This window comes from Nomascus leucogenys, chromosome 17 (genome assembly GCF_006542625.1).
Source record: "Nomascus leucogenys isolate Asia chromosome 17, Asia_NLE_v1, whole genome shotgun sequence".
Lineage (NCBI taxonomy): Eukaryota > Metazoa > Chordata > Mammalia > Primates > Hylobatidae > Nomascus > Nomascus leucogenys.
In genome coordinates, this window is record NC_044397.1 from 94,504,112 (window position 1) to 94,524,534 (window position 20,423).

Here is a 20,423-nt window from a genome sequence, read left to right on the forward strand (position 1 = left end):
GGGTCTACAGTTGCGCGCCACCACGCCGAGCAAATTTTTTTTTTTTCCTTTTTGAGACAGAGTTTCGCTCTGTCGCCCAGGCTGGAGGGCAAAGGCATGATCTCAGCTCACTGCAACCTCCACCTCCTGGGTTCAAGAGGTTCTCCTGCCTCAGCCTCCCAAGTAGCTGGGACGACAGGTGTGCACTACCTCACCTGGCTTTTATTTTATTTTTCGTATTTTTAGTAGAGATGGGGTTTCACCGTGTTGGCCAGACTGGTTTTGAACTCCTGACCTCAAGCGATCTGCCCGCCTCGGCCTCCCAAAGTGCTGGAATCACAGGAGTAAACCACCACGCCCAGCATCCACCACCAAATTAGGAATGCAAAACTCTCCTTCAAGTAGGGGAAGGCCCCCACATACAGACACACGCGTTTGAGGCTTATGCTCATTTTATTATAAAAAAATACAGAATCCAAAGTTGATTGTGACGGGAAGAGGGGAGGCCCGGTCGCCAGCTCCAGGCCTGGCAACGCGGCCCGCCCCGCCGACCCCCTACAAAAGCCCTCTGCCCACCCCCCACCACCGGGCGTGCCTCGAGCCGCCGGCCGGCGGCCGTACACAATATATATTTATATATAATATATATAAAACACAGAGTCAGGAAAGGCGGGTAGAAATATGAAATCCGTATAAATGTGTTGTTTCCTTCATCGAAGTATCTTCGGGGAGGAGTTTATTTTATTTTATTTTTTTGGTAGTGGTTCCCTCCCTTTTGTCCTTTTTTCTTTTTCTTAGAAACATTATCAGGTCACAGAGTTGAGAGAGGGGCTCTGACAGACGAAAGGAGGTTATTGCGAAGTGCAGCTTCTACTCTAAAAGTCCACCCCACCCCCCCACCAAAATAAAAGACCCCCAGGAAGGGCTGAAAAAACATAAACGGTCCAGTCCGTCCTCAGGAATAGGTGGAAAATGAAATCACAGTTTGCACTTGCTGGCTCTATTTACAGGAATAGAAGGGTCTTCTCGGCCTCGGAGGGGACCGTGTGAGGCAGGCGGGATGGGTAGTGGGCTGTTTGCATCGGCCAAAGCAGTCTCTAAGACATGGGGAGACTGTGATTCCGAAGGGCGCTGGGGCAAAACAGTGTCTGGGAGGAAATAACCAGGAGGACGGGGGTGGGCGATGGGGTATGAGGTCCCCCCAGTCACAATTAGGGGTGCTCACCACGTACCCCTTTCCGGCTCAGACTCACCCAACCTGGAGCACCAGGGGGGTCCGTGGTGGGCTGCAGCCAGAACCCCACAAGTGGGGTGCAGAGCAGAGGGGAGCAGCTGTGATCCCGACCCCATGTAACGCGTTCCCCTCTCCCAAGCCAGGGCACAGGGACCCCGCCCCGCTGCAATGGCAGGGAATAAATTAAATTAAAAACTCAAGTCTTTTTGATCCAACCACGAAAAATACACTAAAAAAAACAAACAAAAAAATCGCCAAGAGGTTCCAGGGTTCTCCGACGCCCCAGAGGAGATGGCTTGGCCAGGGGCTGCATCGACACCCCAGCCCCTCGGGCCTCGGGGTGGGGGGGCTCTCGGCCGTCCTCTCCCTGAGGGCTGGTCCCGGGGCGGGTGGATGGCCCCTGCCCGGCGTGGGCGGCACCAGGCGAGGGAGAAGCAGCGTCTCTATTTGGTCTCGGAGGCGGGGGCCGCAGCCGGGTCCGGAGGGCCGAGGTCAGGCGGTCCAGGAGGGGCCGTCCAGGCAGGGCCGGCGTCCTGCGGGGCTGGGACTAGGAACCCAGGAGGGTCCAGAGCACGGGGATGGTGCTGAGGAAGAGGCGGCAGTCGCCCGGGCTGCTACCCGAGTTATTGCTGGTAAAGATGGGCTCAGGAGCCTCGTACAGGGTCTCGTCTGCGGGTGGCAGAGACAGAACGCTCAGCGGTGGCCTGAACCCCACTCGGCTCCCCACGTGCCGCCCGCCCTCAGGGTGCACATCTGCCCAACGGGCTCATCACCCCACCGGGCAGGCCCTCAGCTCCCTCTTGGTGCCATCCCCGATGCCCACTCTCCGGGCAAAGTCACTTGGCCTCAAGTGGGGGACCTGGCTGTTGAATTCAACCTTCACTCTTTAATCTTTTTTTTGCTTTATTTTTCTTTTCTTTTCTTTTTTTTTCTATTTTTTGAGACGGAGTCTCACTGTCGCCAGGATGGAGTGCAGTGGCGCAATCTGGGCTCACTGCAACCTCCACCTCCCGGGTTCAAGCGATTCTCCTGCCTCAGCCTCCTGAGTAGCTGCGACTACACGCATGTGCCACCACGCCTGGCTAATTTTGCATTTTTAGTAGAGATGAGCTTTCACCATGTTGGCCAGGACGGTCTCCATCTCTTGACCTTGGGGTCCGCCCGCCTCAGCCTTCCAAAGTGCTGGGATTACAGGTGTGAGCCACCGTGCCCGGCCACTCTGTTTTTATTTTTATTTTATTTTATTTTTTTAGACTCAGTCTTGCTGTATCACCCAGGCTGGAGTGCAGTGGTACAATCTGGGCTCACTGCAACCTCTACTTCCCAGGTTCAAGTGATTCTCCTGCCTCAGTCTCCTGAGTAGCTGGGATTACAGGAGCCCGCCACCAGGCCCGGCTAAATTTTGTATTTTTAGTAGAGACGGGGTTTCGCCATGTTAACCAGGCTGGTCTCAAACTCCTGACCTCAGGTGATCCACCTGCCTCAGGCTCCCAAAGTTGGGATTACAGGCGTGAGCCACCACACCCGGCGTGCTTTGTTTTTTAGAGACGGAGTCTTGCTCTGTCACCCAGGCTGGAGTGCAGTGGCATGATCTCGGCTCACTGCAGCCTCGGCCTCCTGGGCTCAAACGATTCTCCCACCTCAGCATCCCAGTGTGCTGGGATTATAGGCGTGCGCCACTGCGCTCAGCTAACCTTCACTCTCGAAGGTCTGACATGTTCGTCAGATGGGGAAATTGAGGCTGGGGCAAGGCAGGGCAAGATAGGGAAACCCGAGGCCCCCTGTCCTGGCTCTTCTGAACACTCACTGGTTCTGTGGGTTTAGGACACAGGGGTGGGGGCCTGGATCCTGCCCGTCCCCCTGAGCACTTACTGGTTGGCCGCACATACACCTTCAGTCGCAGGCAGGGCCGGTCCACAGCATTGGGAGGCGTGGCAGCTAGAAGAGAGGGGATGGGGATGAGTGGGGAAGTGGCTCTTGGTGCCTGAGACCTCCTAGGGCTGTACTCCCTTCCCCACCTTGGTGAATCAACCCTGACCCCAGGTGGAGAGCCACCCATAAAACTCCTAATCGTACATCAAAGCCCCAGACACAATGCCCCCTATTTCCCAGCAGTCTCCTGCACATTCCCCCTGCTCCTCCCTCTGTCCAATCCTGACCCCAGAACCTGGAGGTGTCTGTGTTTTTGTTCTGCTCTGCCTCACCCCAGGGCAGCACAGGGTGAGCTCGGAAAATGATGTATTTGTTTTCAAGCAATCAGCAAAGAGGTGACATAATAATAGTGAAATGATTGACCTGGGTTCAAATCTCTGCCTCTGAGATCCTGTGGACAAGCCGCTCCCCCTCTGGGCCCCACCTGGCAACACAGTAGAGTCTCTGGGAAAGATTCTTTTTTTTTTTTTTGTAATGGAGCTTTGCTCTTGTCGCCCAGGCTGGAGTGCAATGGTACGATCTCGGCTCACTGGAACCTCTGCCTCCCGGGTTCAAGCGATTCTCCTGCCTCAGCCTCCCAAGTAAGCAGGATTACAAATGTGTGCCACCATGCCTGGCTAATTTTTGTATTTTTAGTAGAGACGGGGTTTCACCATGTTGGCCTGGCTGGTCTTGAACTCCTGACCTCAGGTGATCCACCCGCCTCAGCCTCCCAAAGTGCTGGGATTACAGGTGTGAGCCACCGCCGCGCCTGGCCAGGAAAGATTATTTCCATCTGGTTCTTATGCCCAAAATTCCAGCATCACTGCCCCTGCTTTTGGGCCCCCAGAAGTGTCCTGGAGTGCAGTGGGGGCATCTGCAAGGGTCAAGAGAGGAGGAAAAGGACGCCTGAAGCCGGGGCCGCTGGGGTGTGCACACGTGTGGACAATTGAACAGGGGTGGGTCCACGTGTACGCACACATGGATGTGGTCTTGCTGTCTCTGCCGGGCCCAGGGCCCCCGATGGCCTGGCTCTCATGGCCACCACCTCTGCCTGCCCCCTAGAAACCCCTCACACTGGAAGATGAAGATAAAAAGCATGTAATAAAATAACATTCATCACAGAGATAGGACGAATAATTACAATAATTATCTTTATGAAACTGCCGTCTCAGAAAGAAAAATGTAATTTTTCTCATATTATGGGGACTTAATTTAAACACCTTCCCCCCTCCCCCACCCACTTCTTCCCTGAATTAAAAGGGAAAATACAACTAGAGCAGAGACAGGAGGCAATGGGGCCTTGTAAAGTTTAATTTCACACAGCAGGAGCTGGGTGTCCAGGCACTGGCCCCCCTGCAGCCTGGGGGCACAGACCCCAGATCCTCGACTCCCCATCCCTCGGGCACTGAGATGCTGAGAAGCCGGGGTCCCCACTCCACGAGAATCCCTCAGTCTCAGCGCCACGGTGGAAGCCACGAGTGTGATGCCATCATCCCCATCTCAGGTGGGCAGTGCCTGGACCCCACGTTCCCCGCCAAGGTCACAGATATGGCCAAGCAGGACCGGGACTCCGGCTGGCGCTGCTGTGTTCCCCCACCTGCCGTGGGCCTTTCATGGGGACAAAAAGGCCAGTTTCAGACCTCCCATAAACAGCAGGGACTGGCAGCCTCCCTCAGCCTGGCCCACCCAGCCTGGCCCACCATGGGGTCCTGCAGATGTGAATATCCCCAAGGCTGCCGCCACCCAACCTTCGGATGAAGACCCCACGGTCCTCAGGGAGTCTCCGAGCCTGGCATGGGTCCCGGGGAGATGCGAGGATGGATGCGGGGGTGGATGCGGGGCAGGGAGGACCTGGAGACCCCTACCCAGTCTGGGTGCGGCTGGTGTGGCAGTGGCCCTGTGGGGTTTTTTCTTCTTTTAAAGACAGGGTCTCGCTCTGCCACCCAGGCTGGAGTGCAGTAGAGCGACCAGAGCTCATGCACTCCAAGCAGCTCTCCCACCTCAGCCCCCCGCACAGCTGAGACCACAGGCCCATGCCACCACACCCGGCTAATTGTTTTTATGTTTTTGTAGAGAGAAGGTCTCCCTACGTTGTCCACGCTGGCCTCAAGTGATCCTCCCGCCTCGGCCTCCCAAAGTGCTGGGATTGCAGGAGTAAGCCCCAGCACCCAGCCTAGCTGTGGCTGCCACCAAGCTCCCCTCCCCTGCTGGGCTCCGGATGCCTCAGTTTCCCTCCTCAGTGTGCTGGGGCGCGGGCACCCTGGTCTTGCTATTGGGGGGCTGAGCCAGGTCTATTGGCCCAACCGCCAACTGGTCTGAGCTGGAGGCCCGAGATCACAATAGTGCAGCCTCAGTCCCCCTCCAAGCCTCAGTTTCCCCATATGCAACGAAGGACGAGGAAAGTCCTGGCCTCCGGGGATGGTTGGGAGGATGGCACGTCCATCATGCAGTTCACATCTGGGGGGGTCAGTGACCTGGGTGGGTCAGTGGCCAGCACCAGCCCTGGCCCCACTCCAAGAACCCCGAACCCACTCCGCGGCCCCGCCCACTCCCCCTGGCCCCACCCCGCGGCCCCGCCCACTTCCGGGCCTCGCCCCCCGTGGTCCCGCCCACGTCCTGGCCCCGCCCCTGCGCCCCCGCCCACTCGGGCCCCGACAGCCCCGGCCGGACCCCACTCACAGATGTAGTAATACTCGTGGCCGGGCCGGAACTCGAAGCCCAGGGAGAAGGGCGTGAAGAGCTGGAACTTCTCCGAGAACTTGAGCGGCCCCCCGGGCGCGGCGGGCCGGTTGCACTCCCAGCGCTTGAAGCCGCGCTGGCGGTGGTCGCAGGAGGCGTGGCCCTCGCCGTTGACCATGTATAGCACGTAATGCTCCATGCGCTCGGCCGGCGGCAGCGGCGCCCCATAGTGCGGGCAGTAGATGTCCAGGTAGTCATTGATGCTCACCTCCACCGTGTAGCCCCCGCCGTCGTCCCCCGCGCCTGCGTGGAACCTGCGGGGACAAGGCGGCCAGAGGTCAGCGCCGGGAGCGAGGAACGGGGCACGGGGTCAGGGTGCGCGGGGAGGGCCAGGGTCAGGGGACAGGAGCACGAGGGACGGGTCAGGGTGCGCGGGGAGGGCCGGGATCAGGAACACGGGGAACGGGTCAGGGTGCGCCAGGGGGACAGGGTCAGGGGACAGGTGCATGGGGCACGGGTCAGGGTGCGCGGGGAGAGATGGCTCAGGGGACAGGTGCACGGGGCACGGGACAGGGTGAGTGGGGAGGGACGGGTCAGGGGACAGGTGCACGGGGAAGTCAGGCCTGGGAATGGGGGAGGGGTCAGTTCGCAAGGTGGACTCCGCCTGGGTCCTGAATGGCGATAGCGGTCAGCAGGTGGGGTTGCACACCCCGATCACCGCGGGCTCCAAGGTTGGGAGCCCAGGGTCTCTTGCCTGGCACTGCTCCCCACCTCCTGCCTCAGTGTCCCCAACAGCCCCACGGCAGGGCCAGCAGCGAGGTGGGTGTCCAGGTGGGTGACATCTGGACCCCTGTGTGCAAAGGGCCGGCGGGGGCTTCCTCAGGACTCCGGGCCTCTGCACAAGCTGTCCCTCCACCAAAAATTCCCTCTCCAGAAACTTAGCATCTACCTAACATGCTTAACATCTGTGCCGCCTCCTCCAGGCAGCCCCCAGCCCTGCTTTCCTTCTGCACTCCCACCTGTTGAGAAGGACCGAGGCAGCGTGGGGGACACAGGTCGGGCATTCCAGCTTGCTCTGGGGCAAGCTCTGCCCCCACCCTGGCCTCAGTTTCCCCACAGAGAACGGAGTTTGGCGTGAAGAATCCCTCCACCCTCCTCTCTCTCAGCACCCCCAAGAGTTCCACCCACTGCCCCCTCTCTCTCAGCCACCCCGAGTTCCACCTGCCACCCAGCTCGGAGGCATCAGCGCCCCCGAGTTCCACCCGCACCCGCCGCCCAGCTCGGAGACATCCTGGGCTCCACTCCCAGCCCCTACTGAGTTTCACCTGCCGCCCCCCGCCCTCCCCGCCTCAGCCCCCGGGTTCCACCTGCCGCCCCCCCAGCCCCGCCCGCAGAGTTCCACCCACTGCCCAGTTTGGAGGCATCCTGGGCTCCACTCCCAGCCCCACCCCTGCCCTCCTGTGTGACCCTGTGAGCCCCACACCACCCTCTCACATCAGGAACCCAGAAACCTCCCGAGCCCTGAGCCCCGGCATCCAGAGGCCTCCTGGTCTCCCTCCTGGGTGCCTGCACTCCTGACACCTCAGCCCCCTAGCCCTGCCTCCAGGCCTTTGCCCTGAGGTTCCCCAGATGCAACCCGCAAGCCCCTTCCTCCAGGGAGCCCCCTGACCCAGCCTTGTCTGTGAGGATAGAGGTCAGCCGAGGGAGGGACCGGCGGCTCCCCTTCCCTCACCGCCTCGGGCGATGGCGGCAGGAGCCCTTAGATCTCCCGGCTGTGGTCCCCAGGGCCCCTGTCACGTAACCGGCGGCCTGGGCCAAGCGGGGCACCAGGGGGGCCCTGAGAGGGGCTTATTAGCACATAAAAGACCTGAACAGGGAGGAATGGGGGGTCCCCCGCACCGCTGCTGCCTCCTGCCTCCATGCACAGGCAGGGGAAACTGAGGCCCCACCAGTGTTGGCAGCACGTGGGTGCAGGCTGCTCCGATCCCAGCCCTGGCACTGCCTCTAGGCCCGGCACAGCCACCGCCACCCCGGCCTGCAGGGGTAAGCCCACCGCAGGCCCCACACCGGGGGCACTAATTGGCGCAGCAGCTCGAGAGAGAGGGTGGTGGGATTATCAGATGGCATCGGCCCGGTCCCCCGCCACCCCGAGATGCCACGCCAGGTGGGGCCGGGGGTTCCTGGGTCTTCAGGGGTGAGAAGTGGCAGGGAGGCATGCTCACTTGTGCCTCAGTTTCCCACTAGGGATCCGGCATGAAGATCTCCAGAGCAAAGAATTTCTTTTTTTTTTTTTTTTTTTTTTTTTTTTTTTTTGAGACAGAGTATCGCTCTGTTGCCCAGGCTGGAGTGCAGTGGCTCAATCTCGGCTCACTGCAAGCTCCGCCTCCCGGGTTCACGCCATTCTCCTGCCTCAGCCTCTCCGAGTAGCTGGGACTACAGGCGCCCGCCACCACGCCCGGCTAATTTTTTGTATTTTTTAGTAGAGACGGGGTTTCACCGTGGTCTCGATCTCCTGACCTCGTGATCCGCCCGCCTCGGCCTCCCAAAGTGCTGGGATTACAAGCGTGAGCCACCGCGCCCGGCCAAGAGCAAAGAATTTCAAGGCAGGAGGGCGGAGGCAGTGAAGTCACCCTCCAGCCCTTCCCTACCTGGTTGGATTCATCCAGGGACAGAGAGTTTCCCAGGCCTCCTTCATCACCCCTGTGAGCCCAGCACAGGGGACAGTGGGAGGGCGTGTTGCAGGGAAATCTCCCCCGGGCACCAGGCCTGGGGGGCAGGGGCCTGTCCGGGGCTTCGGAACCTTGCAGTTCTGGGCTTAGGTCTGGATTTGAGCCCTTTGGTCTCGAGGTCCGTCCTCCTCTCAGAGGCTCCCTTTCCCCTCCGTGCAGGGGGATGGTCCTCCTGGCTGTTGGACACTCGGGGTGCGTCCCCACAGACACGGGGGCAGCCCCATACAGGCTCAGATGGAGACGGGCTCAGCCTCAGCCCACCCCTCAGGCTGCCCCATTGGCCGGCCGGGCACAGGCGTCTCATTGACCCGCTGGCCCCTTGGGCGGGATCGATGCAGAAGCTGCTCCAGCCTTTTTGAAAAGTCATTTTCCTTCCTGCCCAGCCCAAGTGAAAGCCCATTGATCAGGCGGTCGATGGCAGCCAAGGCCCAGCTCCCGCCTGGGACTGCCCACACCCAGGTCGCCCTGCAGGGGAGGCCTCCGTGGAGGGACCACAGGGGCGTCTGGGCTCCCCACCGCCCTCTGGCCTCAGTTTCCCCTCCTGTCCCGGCAGTGATCCTCAGGGAGCCACATTCAACCCCAAAAATGAACCTGGCTCCTAGCAGGACGCTTCTTGAGACGGAGCGGCCTCTGAAGATGGGCCCACAGCACCAGCCCTATCGGTCCCCCTCTGGCCTCTTGGTTCCCCGGTGGTGCCTCCTTCCCCCACTTCTGACACCACTGTGTCGTCTCCTCCCGTTCTGCCTTCGGTCAAACGTCAGAGACCGAGGCTTCTGTGTGGCTGAGCGGCCAGGTGCCCGGGCCCCTGCAGGCTGCAGCGAGGGTCTGCCAGGGTCCAGCCTCCCCATATCCCACGCCTCGCTCTTTTGCAAAGCAGACCCTGGAGCACGTTGGCAGCGGCTCAGACCCCTCCATCCATTCCTGATCCTCAGAATAAAATCCACACCCTTCCAGGCCTGTGTGGCCCATCCACTCCACCCTCCTCATCCTCCTCTCTTCAAGACTCCTCCCTTCCAGCCACACCAGCCTCCCGGCTGTCCCTGTTCCCACCAAGGGCTTCTGCAGGTGCTGTTCCCACTGCCTGCAATGCTGTTCCCTGTGCCCCACCCCATATCACATCTGCTCTTTACAGGGTTTGCTGTCTGAATCCCGGATCCCGAGGTTGGCCTCCTCTGTCCCTTCCCCACGGCCCTACACAGGCCCTGCATACAGTGGTGCTCAATAACGAGTGAATTAAAAAGGTCAAGAGGTGAGGACTTTGCAATGCCAGAGTTGTGGGGAGCAGCCCGCAGGTGTGTGTGTTGGGGGGCAGGTCCCAGGGGAACCCCCACCCCCGGCTCTGCTGCCGGAGTGGAGCCATATTTTTCCCTTTGCGTCTCTAAAATAGCGGCGGCCTTGCTGTGTTGGCATTCCCGGTTCCAAGTTGGCGGGCGAGCCCGAGGAGGGTGCGTTGCCCCTGTTGAGGGTGGCGCCTGCAGGGGGGCGGGGGCCCCCACCCCAAAACCGCACCTGGGGAGAGGCAGACAAAGCCTTCGCTTCCTCCATTAATGATGAAGCTTCAATATGCAAATCCTCCCCGGAGCGGCAGAGAGACTGAAATTCTCACTAAGGGGTTAATGACTGATTTGGGATTTTTCCCAGACAGAGCGGTGGTGGCAGCTTTTACTCCTCCGGGTTCCCTCTGCCGGGCCACACCTTCCTCCCAACGCTCACTCAACCTTCGGGTGCCAAAGTCCACGCCTCCAGGCAGCCCTCCAGGCCCCAGGCAGAGCCTCACCCAGCAGGGCTCCCCTCCTGCCCACCCGGGCCTCCTGGCTGTCACCGCCTTCCAGCAAGCGGCCTGGAGCTAATTAGCTCCAATCGGGCAATTGTCAAGTTATTAGACACTAATAGCTAAGCGACTAATTAGGAATCTCACCCAAAACTGGGGTGGGGGTGGGCTGGGCTGCCTTCCAGGACTGGAAACTGAGGCAGCGGTGTGGCCGGCAGCCAGGACCCCGTGGGTGGGCAGGTACGCCTGCGCCCGTCCCCATCTCTCTTCCAGGGTGGAGAAGCTCCCGGGGAGGCCCAGGCTGGCCGGATAAGCAGGCAGCCCAGGTCCTGAAGCCCAGCGTAGGGCTGAGGCCGCCCGTCCCCCTCCTGCCACCCCCAGCAAGACCTGCTGGGAGGACAGCATCCACGCCAGCACCCACATCTGGCTTTTCCAGGGACAGAAGAGATGTCCCCCCCCGACTGAGGACTGGAGCTTTTCCTCCTGCTCCGGACCTGGGTGGGACCTGAAGGGAAATCAGTCCCCGGGACGGTGCAGGGTCTGCCCGAGAAAGGACAAGTACGGCCTTGTGGTGCAGGAGGGTAAACTGAGGCAGGGCCCTAGAAATGAAGCAAAATAGGAAAAAGATGGGCCGGGCAGGGTCAGCCCCACCTAGGCCTCCGTCACCGTGGGCGTGGGTGGCCCTCGTACAGAGTGCAGCGGGCGCAGCTGCCGTCGGCCACCCACCTTCCTGCCCCTCCCAGGGCTGTCCCTGCCTCCCCCCGGGCCGGCCCCAGGTGGGACACCCTGGACTGTGCCCAACTTCCGGGTGGCCTTGGGTGAGTCACTGTCTCTCAGGGCCTCGGCTGCTCTGTCCCTGAAGTGGGGTGCCCCCGACCCACAGGGCGCACAGAGCTCGGGGGGCACACCGCTGAGTCTCTCAGCCAGACCCCACACCAGCCTGGTCTGGGAGCAGGTGTGGCATGAGCCCCCCACCAGGACCGGCTCGGCCACAGAGTTCAAACGCCTGCTTGAGGTTAAAGCAAAAACCCCGCCGGCTCGTCTGCTCCTCCGCGGCCTCCAGCCGTGTGTCTGGGGCGACAGGACGGTGGGCACAGGGACGGGAGCGGCTCAGCCCTTCCCCCAGCAAGGTACAAAGCCCAGCTCTCCCTGAGGACCCATCCGCAGAAGAGGCCGGTCCCACACACAAGACCGCGGGGCAAGGCCTGGCTGCATCCCGGTTCCCGAGGAGGAGAGAAGCCGTGTCCCGGGGAACACACGGCCACCGGGGCAGGACCCTCATGGATGACAAGGAAACCACCAGCTCCACAGAAACGCTGCCACCCGGACCCCCATGAACGCACAACCTGCTGCCTCCACTGTGACCCGCAGGGACCCAGGTAGGGCCGGTCCCCTGCAGACCTGTGGAGACGTCAGCCCAGAGACGGGGGAAGGTCAAATCCCACTGCGTTCACGGCCCCCCGCCACGGAGCCTCTGCTCGCTTCTCTGCAAACTGAGGCCGCCCAGGGAGGCCTGTGGTGGAGGCGGAAGGCCTGGGCCCCCCATGGCACCCCAGGAGGCCCAGAGATGGGGAAGACAGAGACCCAAAGAGACCATGGTGCCTCGGCGGAAGCATCCTCCCCACCACAGGAGCTGCCTCGGTTTCCCCTCTGGGGAGGGGACACTAAACCCCTGGGACCACCCTCAGGCCTTTGCCCGTCCACACCAGGCCCCATCGGCCGAGCCGCACCCACCGCAGGGCTCCGTCACCCCCACTTCACGGAGCAGGCCTGGGGGTTCCAGGCTGCTGAGCCACCTGCCCAACGTCACGCCCAGGTCTCCCAGACTCCTGAGTCTGAGTCCAGGTACCCCACGGCCTCCGGGACCCCACCCTCAGGCCCCGAATCCCCCAGGCCCACCGCCAGCTCTCCTAGCCCCCAGGGCCGAGTGGACCAGCTTCTCTCAAACAAAATAAAAAACTCTCATGCAGCAGAACACAGCGTCACCCCCTTCAAAGCCGTCTCCCCCAGAGTCCGGGGGACGCTGGCGGAGCCACGGGGAGTGGGACACCCCATTCACCTCTGCCCTCTGCCAGGGGACGGCTCCTCCCTCGGGGACTGAGCCCTTACCCAGGTCACCATTTTCCATCTGGAGTTTGAGGGGAGCCCGGCTGCTGCCCACACCCAAGGGCCATTGGGTCCGTGGGGAACCCCGGGAGGGTGGCTGAAGCCAGAGATGACCAGTGTGGGCAGGCGCCTACCCAGTGCCCCCAACCCAGGTCCACATGGCTGCAGATTTCCAATCAGAAGGTGGGGACTCCAGGGGACCGCCCCTGCGTCCACCCTGCTCTGAGGCTCGATGGCCGTCTGCACACGGGCCCTGGTCCCGTCCCCAGGGGAGGAGGAGAGGGAGGGCCAACAGTGGGGTTGCCATTGTGGACCGTGCTGGGGCCACCACTGCCCCCACATTGCAGGCCCTCAGCCAGCCAGCACTGGCCCCAGGCAGACACACTTACATGCACCCCACACACAGACACGCACACACACCTGCACTCCACGCACAGACAAAATGCATGCATGCCACAGGCAGACACGCACAGGGACCTCAGACACTGCAGACATTCTGTGCACGGGCGCGCACATGCAAACGCGGGTGCCACGCACAGGCACACTCATGCACACACACATGCACCTCATATGCAATCACGCAGACACATGTGCAAACACGCCAGAGCTGTGCCCTGTGGATTCACGCAGCCTCCTGCCACACACAGACACATGTAACCTACAGCCAGATGTGACTCCAGGCACACCTGCATGCCACCCCTCCCCACTGATGCACGCAAACACACATGAGCAGCCGTGGGAATGCACACGCAGTGTCGTGGCCAGGACAGGTGAGGGCAGCCGGCCAGGTCCAACAGGACAGGTGAGGGCAGCCGGCCAGGTCCAAGCCCTGGACGCCCCAGCCCGATGCGGCCCAGCTGGGAACAGGCCCAGAGACTCCTGGCAGCCAGCTCAGGGGTACCCAGCCCAGGTTGGGGGGTGGGTCGGACAGACGCTGTGCAGTCACTGGTAGGGGTGGCGGGGCCAGCTAGCCAGACCACCCAATGGGGCCCCACCTTATAGCGGCCCAAGGAGGTGGGTGCGGGGCCCCCTGGGTGCAGGCAACGCATCTCACAGCAGAGAGGTGTGATGTGGAGACAGACCACACAGTCATCGCGTGGGCACAGGTGCCAGGCCAATGGGCGGAAGGGGCAGCCAGCGATGCTGCGGCACTGCCTGGGCCTGCGGACCCCATCGAGCACACGGTCTCCTGGCGCCCACGCTGCCGTCTGCCCCCCATCGCGGCTGTCCCCATCTCCCAGTGCCTTTCTGTATGCCCCTCTCAAAGACTTGGGGTCCCCGCATCCCCCACACACCTGCCCAACCCCATCATCCCTCCCTAGCCAGCCCAGCCTCACACTTTAGGCCTGCTGGCTGACGCCACTCCTCTCCCCAAGCCAATGTCCCCTCCACAGGGTCCCCTTGGATACGGAGGCCCAGCACCACCCCCTGCCGTGCCTGACACCCCCGCCACCCAGGCACAGGTCCCGGGCAGGTGCCCCTGGACACCAAATCTGAGAACTGCAGAGACTCCCGATGTCGGCGACAGAGCCCTGATTCTGGCTGGATCCCGGCTTCCCGGGAAGGTGCTCACCCAGCCCTGGGCCCAACTGCAGGGTGTCGGCTCCGTCCCCAGCAACCCTGGATACCGCAGGCAGGAGAGGAAGGAGGAGGCAGCCCCGGTGCTGCCCAGGTCGGCTCTGCGGACAGGCAAGGCCATTCCCTCAGGCAGCGGTCTGAGCTGGGCAACCAGGTCAGACCCGGAGCAACAGGAGGTGGCTGGGCCAAGCCAGGCACTGGGGAGGCCACTTCCTTCCCCTGGCCGGGGGTCCGGCCTGCAGCCCTGTGGCAGGTGGGGCAGCAGGGCGGCCCTGGCGACCCCCTTCCTCCCCCAGTTGCCAGGTCCTCCTGTGTTTGGCGTTTGCTAGAACAAAGGACAGGCCACGCGGGGGACGGGAGATTCCGCAGCTGAAACCAAAAACTTGGGCCGGGGAAGCGCTGCCCGCTGGACTCCCCGCACGGCCAGCGACAGCCTTAATCAAAGCCACATGTGACCAGCACAGCAGGCGGCTCGGGGACCCACTCTGAGGCGGGCCAGCCATCCCCCAGCAGCCCGGGGTCCCTGCCCTCAGCCCCCAGGGGCCTGACCCAAGGCTGTCGACCAGGGTGGGGGGTGGGCCTGTGCGTGTTCCCCACCCCCACGGTGGAACACGGGCCGCCCTTGTCCCCGAGCCCGCCTCATAGAGACCCCTTCATGCAACTTTCCTCCCGGGGACCGAGGACAGCAGGAGACAGCGGGGACAAGGAGGGATGGCGGGCTCCGGAGGGCGGCTCGGTCGGCACAGGAAGCGGCTGGAAAACGGAGAGAAAGTGACCAGTGGCAGAAGAGTGTGGGGGGCCGCCTCAGTCCCCGATGAGCAGCTCTGTGTGCCTTGGGAAGACGGTGACACCCTGAGCGCTGGGGCTGTCTCCCTCCCGAGCCCCAGGACCCCTAAAGCCCCGGCTCCCATGGGACCCCCAGGGAAGCTGCAGCCTGCATCGGCTGTGGAGACCCTGGGATGGCTCGGAGGGTTCTGCTGACGTCCAGGCCATGGCCAGGCCCCGGCAAACTTTTCTCGCTCTGACCAACGGGGGCTTCTCCTGTCCCCCACATTGTGCCTGGCCCGCACCTGGTTCAAAACAAGGGGACCTGCGGCAGGCGGGTGCGGCATCTCGGCCGGGCGTGGCAGGCAGGGCACTGGGCCACCTGGGTCCCGCCCCAAGTCCCCCCCTTGCATGACCTTGAGCCAGCCCCTCATCCCGTCTGCACCTCAGTTTCCCGGTCAGCGCCCAGAGGACAGGGGAGGACTCCATCCCACTTCCCCTCCCGGGGCTGACCCCCAGCTCCCCGGCCCCTCAGTCTCCTTTCAAAGCTGGGCCCTTGGCCCCCTGGAGTGAAGCAGATGCTGGGTCGAGAGGGAGGGACACTCCAACTTCCCCAAGTTCATCTGGGGACCTGCGGGCAGGACGCACCCAGAGATCCCTCGCGGGCCACAGTCCCCCACCTCCGGTGCCAAGGTCCCCGGGGATCCCCACCGAATGCGAAACCGAGGGGGCTCCCCAGAGAGGCGGGTGGATCAGGGGTCCCCCAAGTCCAGGCAGGCAACTCAGGGGCTACCCGGCATCGGAGGGTGCCAGAGGGGTTCCCCAAACTCCAGGAGACGTCGGCGCTCTGGGGGATGTGGGGCGCGAGTCCCCACAGTCCGTAGGGCAATGGGGTGCCCCGGGGGAGGCAGGCGCGGAAAGGGAGAGTCCCCCAAACTCTGGGGGGCCAGAACTCCCTGGGGGGCTCCCGCGGGAAACGGGCGCCCGCATCCCGGCGGCGGCGCGCGCGTGGGGGGCGTCCGGAGCTCGGGGGGCGCGAGGCCGGGCGCGGCGTGGGGGGCGTTGGGGGGTCCCCGGGCGCCCCCGCGCGCGGCCGCGCTCACCTGGGGTTGCTGCGGTTCCAGTAGACGGCGTAGCGGTCCGAGTTGGCGCGGGCGGCGTCCTCGGCGCGCGCGAAGGGCGGCGGCGGCAGCGGTAACAGCAGGAGCAGCAGCGGGAGCAGCGGGCGCTGCGCGGGCGCCATGGCCCCGGTCCGGCCGCCGCGCTCGCTCTCCCGGCCGCCGCCTGCCAGCCGTCTCCGCCTCCTCCGCCGCCGCCGAGCGGGCGGGCGGAGGGCGGGCGGGAGGAGGGCGCGGCGGCGCTTGGAGATCCCGGGCCGCCCCCGCCTCCGCGCGCGCGACCTCGGGCGCCGAGAAGTCAGGCGGCGGCGGGGCGGGGCGCCTGGGTCGCCCCGGGCGCGGGACCCGGCCGCGCGGACTGTCGGAGCGCGGGCCGCCGCCGCCGCACCCGCCGGGGAGGGGCCCGGGCTCCGGCCTTTGTCCCGCCCGAGCGCCGGGAGGGCCGCGGGCGCCCCCTCCCGCCGTGCCCCTGCCGCGCGGGGACTGGGCAGGGGTCTCCAGCCTGCGCCCGCCCCCTGTCCCGGATCACCCCGTCGCAGGCTCATCCCCCGGGGCCTGCCCCAGCGACCCAGATTCTACGCGCCCCCCGCGGGCATCCGCGTGGCCCGGCCGGGGGTCTCCGAGGGGCGAGGGCGCACCCTGCCTCCCGTGCCCCCACGCGCTCCACCCGGCCCGGCCCTGGGTCCCCGGCCTGTCACCTGCCCGGTTCCAGCGCTATCCGCAGCCTCACCAACCGCGACGCACGCGTCCCAAATCGGCCTCGGCCAACTCCAGCCTCCCTGCGGGGGCCGGGGCAGAGTTTCAGAGGGGCGCTGGCCAAAGTCCAAAGCTGCTCGGGCTGCGACCTCCCTGGGGCCCTCCTGGGAGTCGCCTCTCCGGACCCGCGCTGTTCCCTGGGGATGGAGTAAGTCTCTACCTCAGCCCTAAGGGTGCCAGGCGCATAGTAGGTGGACCGATGTGGAGTGTGAGCAGCTGGGGATGGGATCCAAGAAGCCCAGAGTGAAGCCCCGGCCGACAGCAAATCAGTCTCCACGCGGGAATCCTGCAGGCAGGGGAGGGCCGCTGCCCGGGGGCACAGCTTGCGCAAAGGCCCGGGGTCTGATCTGTTCCGGGAACGCCGAGTGATTTCTCCTCCCGGTAGGCTGACACAGGCGGGGAACTGGGGGCCTGGCCTCTATTTTGTCTTTTTTCCAATCTATAGAGACAGGGTCTGGCCATGTTGGCCATGCTGGTGTTGAACTCCTGGGCTCAGGCGATCTTCCCACCGGAGCTTCCCAAAGTGCTAGGATTACAGGCATGAGCCACTGCACCTGGCCTGCCCTCTGTTTTTGCCCTTATTCATGCCACAGCCTCCCTCACCAGACTCTGAGCTTGTGGAGGGTAGGCTGTCATCAAGTGCTGGCTGGACTTTGCTGGCGATGCCCAGATCGTGTTGTACCTCTCTGAATTAGTTTCATTCACCAGGCCCAGTGCAGGAGAGGGAACTGCAGTGCAAGCACCAACAGCCCTTGGACCTGAAGATCCCTGTGTGAGGCATTACCCAAACTCCTAGCAGGGACCATGAACCCAGAGATGGGCAAGCTAACCTGTGCCCCAGCAAACTGGGGTGGGGACGGGACCCACGACTGCCCCACAGCTCTGAGACGTGGTGGGCTCTGTCCTGTGTCTCCTGCGTGCCCTCCTCCCCCCACTCCCCAGCAGGCCACACCACCCGACCTTTGTTCAGGCTGGGTCCTGCTGGGAAGTCCTTCCACTTTTTCTTCCTGTTAAAATCCTGCTCTTCCAGGAAGGTCTGTCCCACCCATTGCTCTAGCGTCCCTGCCAGGACAAGGTTCTCAGTTCTCTCCCCTCCAGGGAGCTCAGCCCATCTGTTCTGAGCTCCAGGTCTCATCCCCTGACCCCACTACAGACATCCAGGTTGAAGGCCCAGGGCTGGCCGGGTGTCTCTTCAGTGGAGGGTGGGAACCTGTCCCAGGTGGTGGCTGAGGCAGGCCCTAAGTCATCAGCCAGGCCCTCTGGACAGACTCTCTCAGCGCCCCTTGAGTGAGGGCCTGGGGTTCTAGCCACACAAGGCTCTGCAGCCCAGGCAGGCTGGAGAAGCATCCCGGGCGGCTAGGTCTGGTTGGGCTCTTTTAGAGAGAGGGATGGCCACTCCTGGAGGTGAGCACCTTCAGAGCAGAGGTGCGGCGGCTGCACCCAAGCACAGGACAAGGGGCCGTGAGCCTGGGGTCTTGGCGTGCCCAGCCCCAGCATGCCACCTGGAAAAGGTGGGAGTTCTGGAAGCTTCCTTCTGCCCTGGGACCAGAAGCCCCCTCCTGCTTCAAGGGATCTCATGGGTGAGGAGGGGTGGGCCAGGGTCGGGAGGAGGGGGTCTCTTCTCAAACCAGGACTGGGACCTGCACAGGTGGGAGCTGGAAGGGCACCACCTCCGCCCAGGCATGGCAGGGCCACTCATTTGCATGCAGGGGCCACCAAGGCGAGAGCCGCCGCCACCGCCACCGCTGAGCGGATTTGAGCAGAAGCTCCGTTTTCCTTCTGTTCTTGTCTCTCTCTCAAGGTCAGAGCCCAAGCAGGGACGGGAACAAAGGCGGTGCGTCCCCCATTCAACCTCCCCGAGCCCGCTGGCCGCTCCTAGAGGAAGGACCTGGGGAGGGGAGGAGAGGGCAGGGAGTCTCTGAGGCCTGGCCCTGGGCGAGGCTGCCCCGGCAAACCCCTGTGTCGCAGGGGGGCCACTGTGGGGGCCCAAGAAGCCCTGTTCCCTCCTGGGGCTGGGAGCTGTCCCAGCTTTGGGACGCGGCCGCGGCCGGAGGTCAGAGTCAGCTTCTTGTGGAGCCAAGGGTCAGAGATCAGGCTCACTCTGGGAACAGGGGTCAGCCAAGGTCAGGGTTATCCTGGGTCGCCCACAGCCCCTGGCCTGGAGCCAGTAAAGGGCGTCATGGGGTCTGGCCCCGCCCCCTGCTGTGCACTCCTGGGCCTGGGCTCTACCCAGACTCAGGAAGGGGCTTGTCCAGCCCGCGCCCAGCACCCACTGCCCACAGGGCCAGGCCACAGGGCTTGGGATCAGCGTCCCGCAGCCCCTCAGCCTTCAAAGGCCGCGACGCCAGGAGGAAGCTAAAAATATGTGGGGAGAATTTCTCATTACAGAATAAATTGGACCCAATCCGCTGCCTGCCCTGCTGCCAGCAGCCTTCAGAAGCCCCATCTCAGCCAGGCAAGGATCAGGCGGCGGGGGTCACGGGGCGCTGGGGCCTGGGCAGGTCACAGGCTCCACTCTGGGCGGGAGCCCGACCGCTGTCCATCGGCCCACCTGCGAAGCACGGTGCTGGGGTCTGCACTTAGCCCAGGGGTCGGGGCAGTTCCCCTGGGCTGGGTCACTGTCCCTGAAAATAAAAATGTATCCCTTTCTCCAGCGGATAACATGAAAATCTCCACCCCCGGACCCAAGATTCCTGCAATCCCTGCAGCCAGTGGTGGAAAAGAACAGGCACAGCCCCGTTCCCAGCTCACTCTCCTCCCTCCTCCCCAGTTCCCATCCTTCCCACTCTCCTCCCTCCCTCCTCCCCTCCCTCCTCCCTTCACACCCTCCTCCCCTCCCTCCTTCCCTTCACACCTTTCCCCTCCCTCATCCCCTCTCCTTCCTTCAAAGCTTCCCCTCCCTCTTCTCTCCCTCTCTCCTTCCTCCCCTTCCCACCCTCCTCCCCTCCCTCCTCCTTCCTTCCCCCTTCATACTACCCTCCCCTCCCTCCTCCCCCCTTCCCACTCTCTTCCCCCTTAATACCCCCTCCCTTCCTTCCTCTCTCCTTCTCTTCTTTTACACCATCCTCCCCTTCCCAACTCTCCCCTCCCTCCTCCCTCCTTCCCCTTCACACCCTCCTCCCCCCCTTCTCCCACCCTCTGCACCCTCCTCTCCCTCCTCCTCTTCCTCCTCCCCTTCCCTCCTTCCTCCCTCCCTCCTCCCATCCTTCCTCTCCATTCACATCCTTCTCCTTCACACTCTGTTCCCTCCCTCCTCCCCTTCCCTTCCTCCTCCTTCCTCTCTCCCTCATCCCACCTTCAGGTCCGGGGCCTGAACACAGACCCGTTCTCCAGTGTACAGACACCACCCGTGTCCAGAACTTCCCAAGACAAAGGAAATGTCCCTGCCTCCACCGATTGCTGTCCAGAGCAGGAGCCTCTGACTCCCCACAGTGACTGAGACCCCAGACCTCTCTCCATGGTGACTGAGGGCCTCTCCCCACCGCGACTGAGGACCTGGACCTTCAGTTTGATGTAACTTAATGAAGTAACGTGAACAGCCACGTGTGGTTGTGTGTCCCCCAACAAAGCAGTGGGTGCTTCTCAGGCTGGCCTGGGACGGGGACATCAGTGGCCTTAATGTGCGGGCAGTGGTGGCTCAGGCCCCCCACAGAGGAGATGGGCACCTGGGGGTGAGATCCCTGGAGGTGGGGAATCGAGGGTACAGGGGTCTCAGCACCCCCAGAAGAGGCACAGAGCCCTCCGTCGCCTGCCAACCCGAGTGACTGTGATTTGGCACATGGGGCCGCATCCTT

General features: G+C 63.3%; 1 protein-coding gene and 1 long non-coding RNA gene across 2 annotated transcripts; one reads left to right on the plus strand and one right to left on the minus strand.

Annotated features, from left to right (window-relative positions):
- Window positions 1–413: 413 nt before the first annotated feature.
- Window positions 414–16,770, minus strand: EFNA2 (ephrin A2). Its single transcript, XM_030796900.1, has 4 exons — window positions 15,859–16,770; window positions 5,807–6,120; window positions 3,086–3,151; window positions 414–1,882 (listed from the first exon to the last, which is right to left on the minus strand). The coding sequence occupies exons 1-4, from the start codon at window positions 16,416–16,418 to the stop codon at window positions 1,761–1,763; spliced, it is 1,062 nt and encodes a 353-aa protein (XP_030652760.1). The 5' UTR covers window positions 16,419–16,770; the 3' UTR covers window positions 414–1,760.
- Window positions 16,689–19,084, plus strand: LOC115830948. The gene is made up of 3 exons (XR_004026490.1): window positions 16,689–16,777; window positions 18,339–18,430; window positions 19,018–19,084. It is a non-coding gene; the product is annotated as an uncharacterized LOC115830948 (long non-coding RNA).
- Window positions 19,085–20,423: the final 1,339 nt, after the last annotated feature.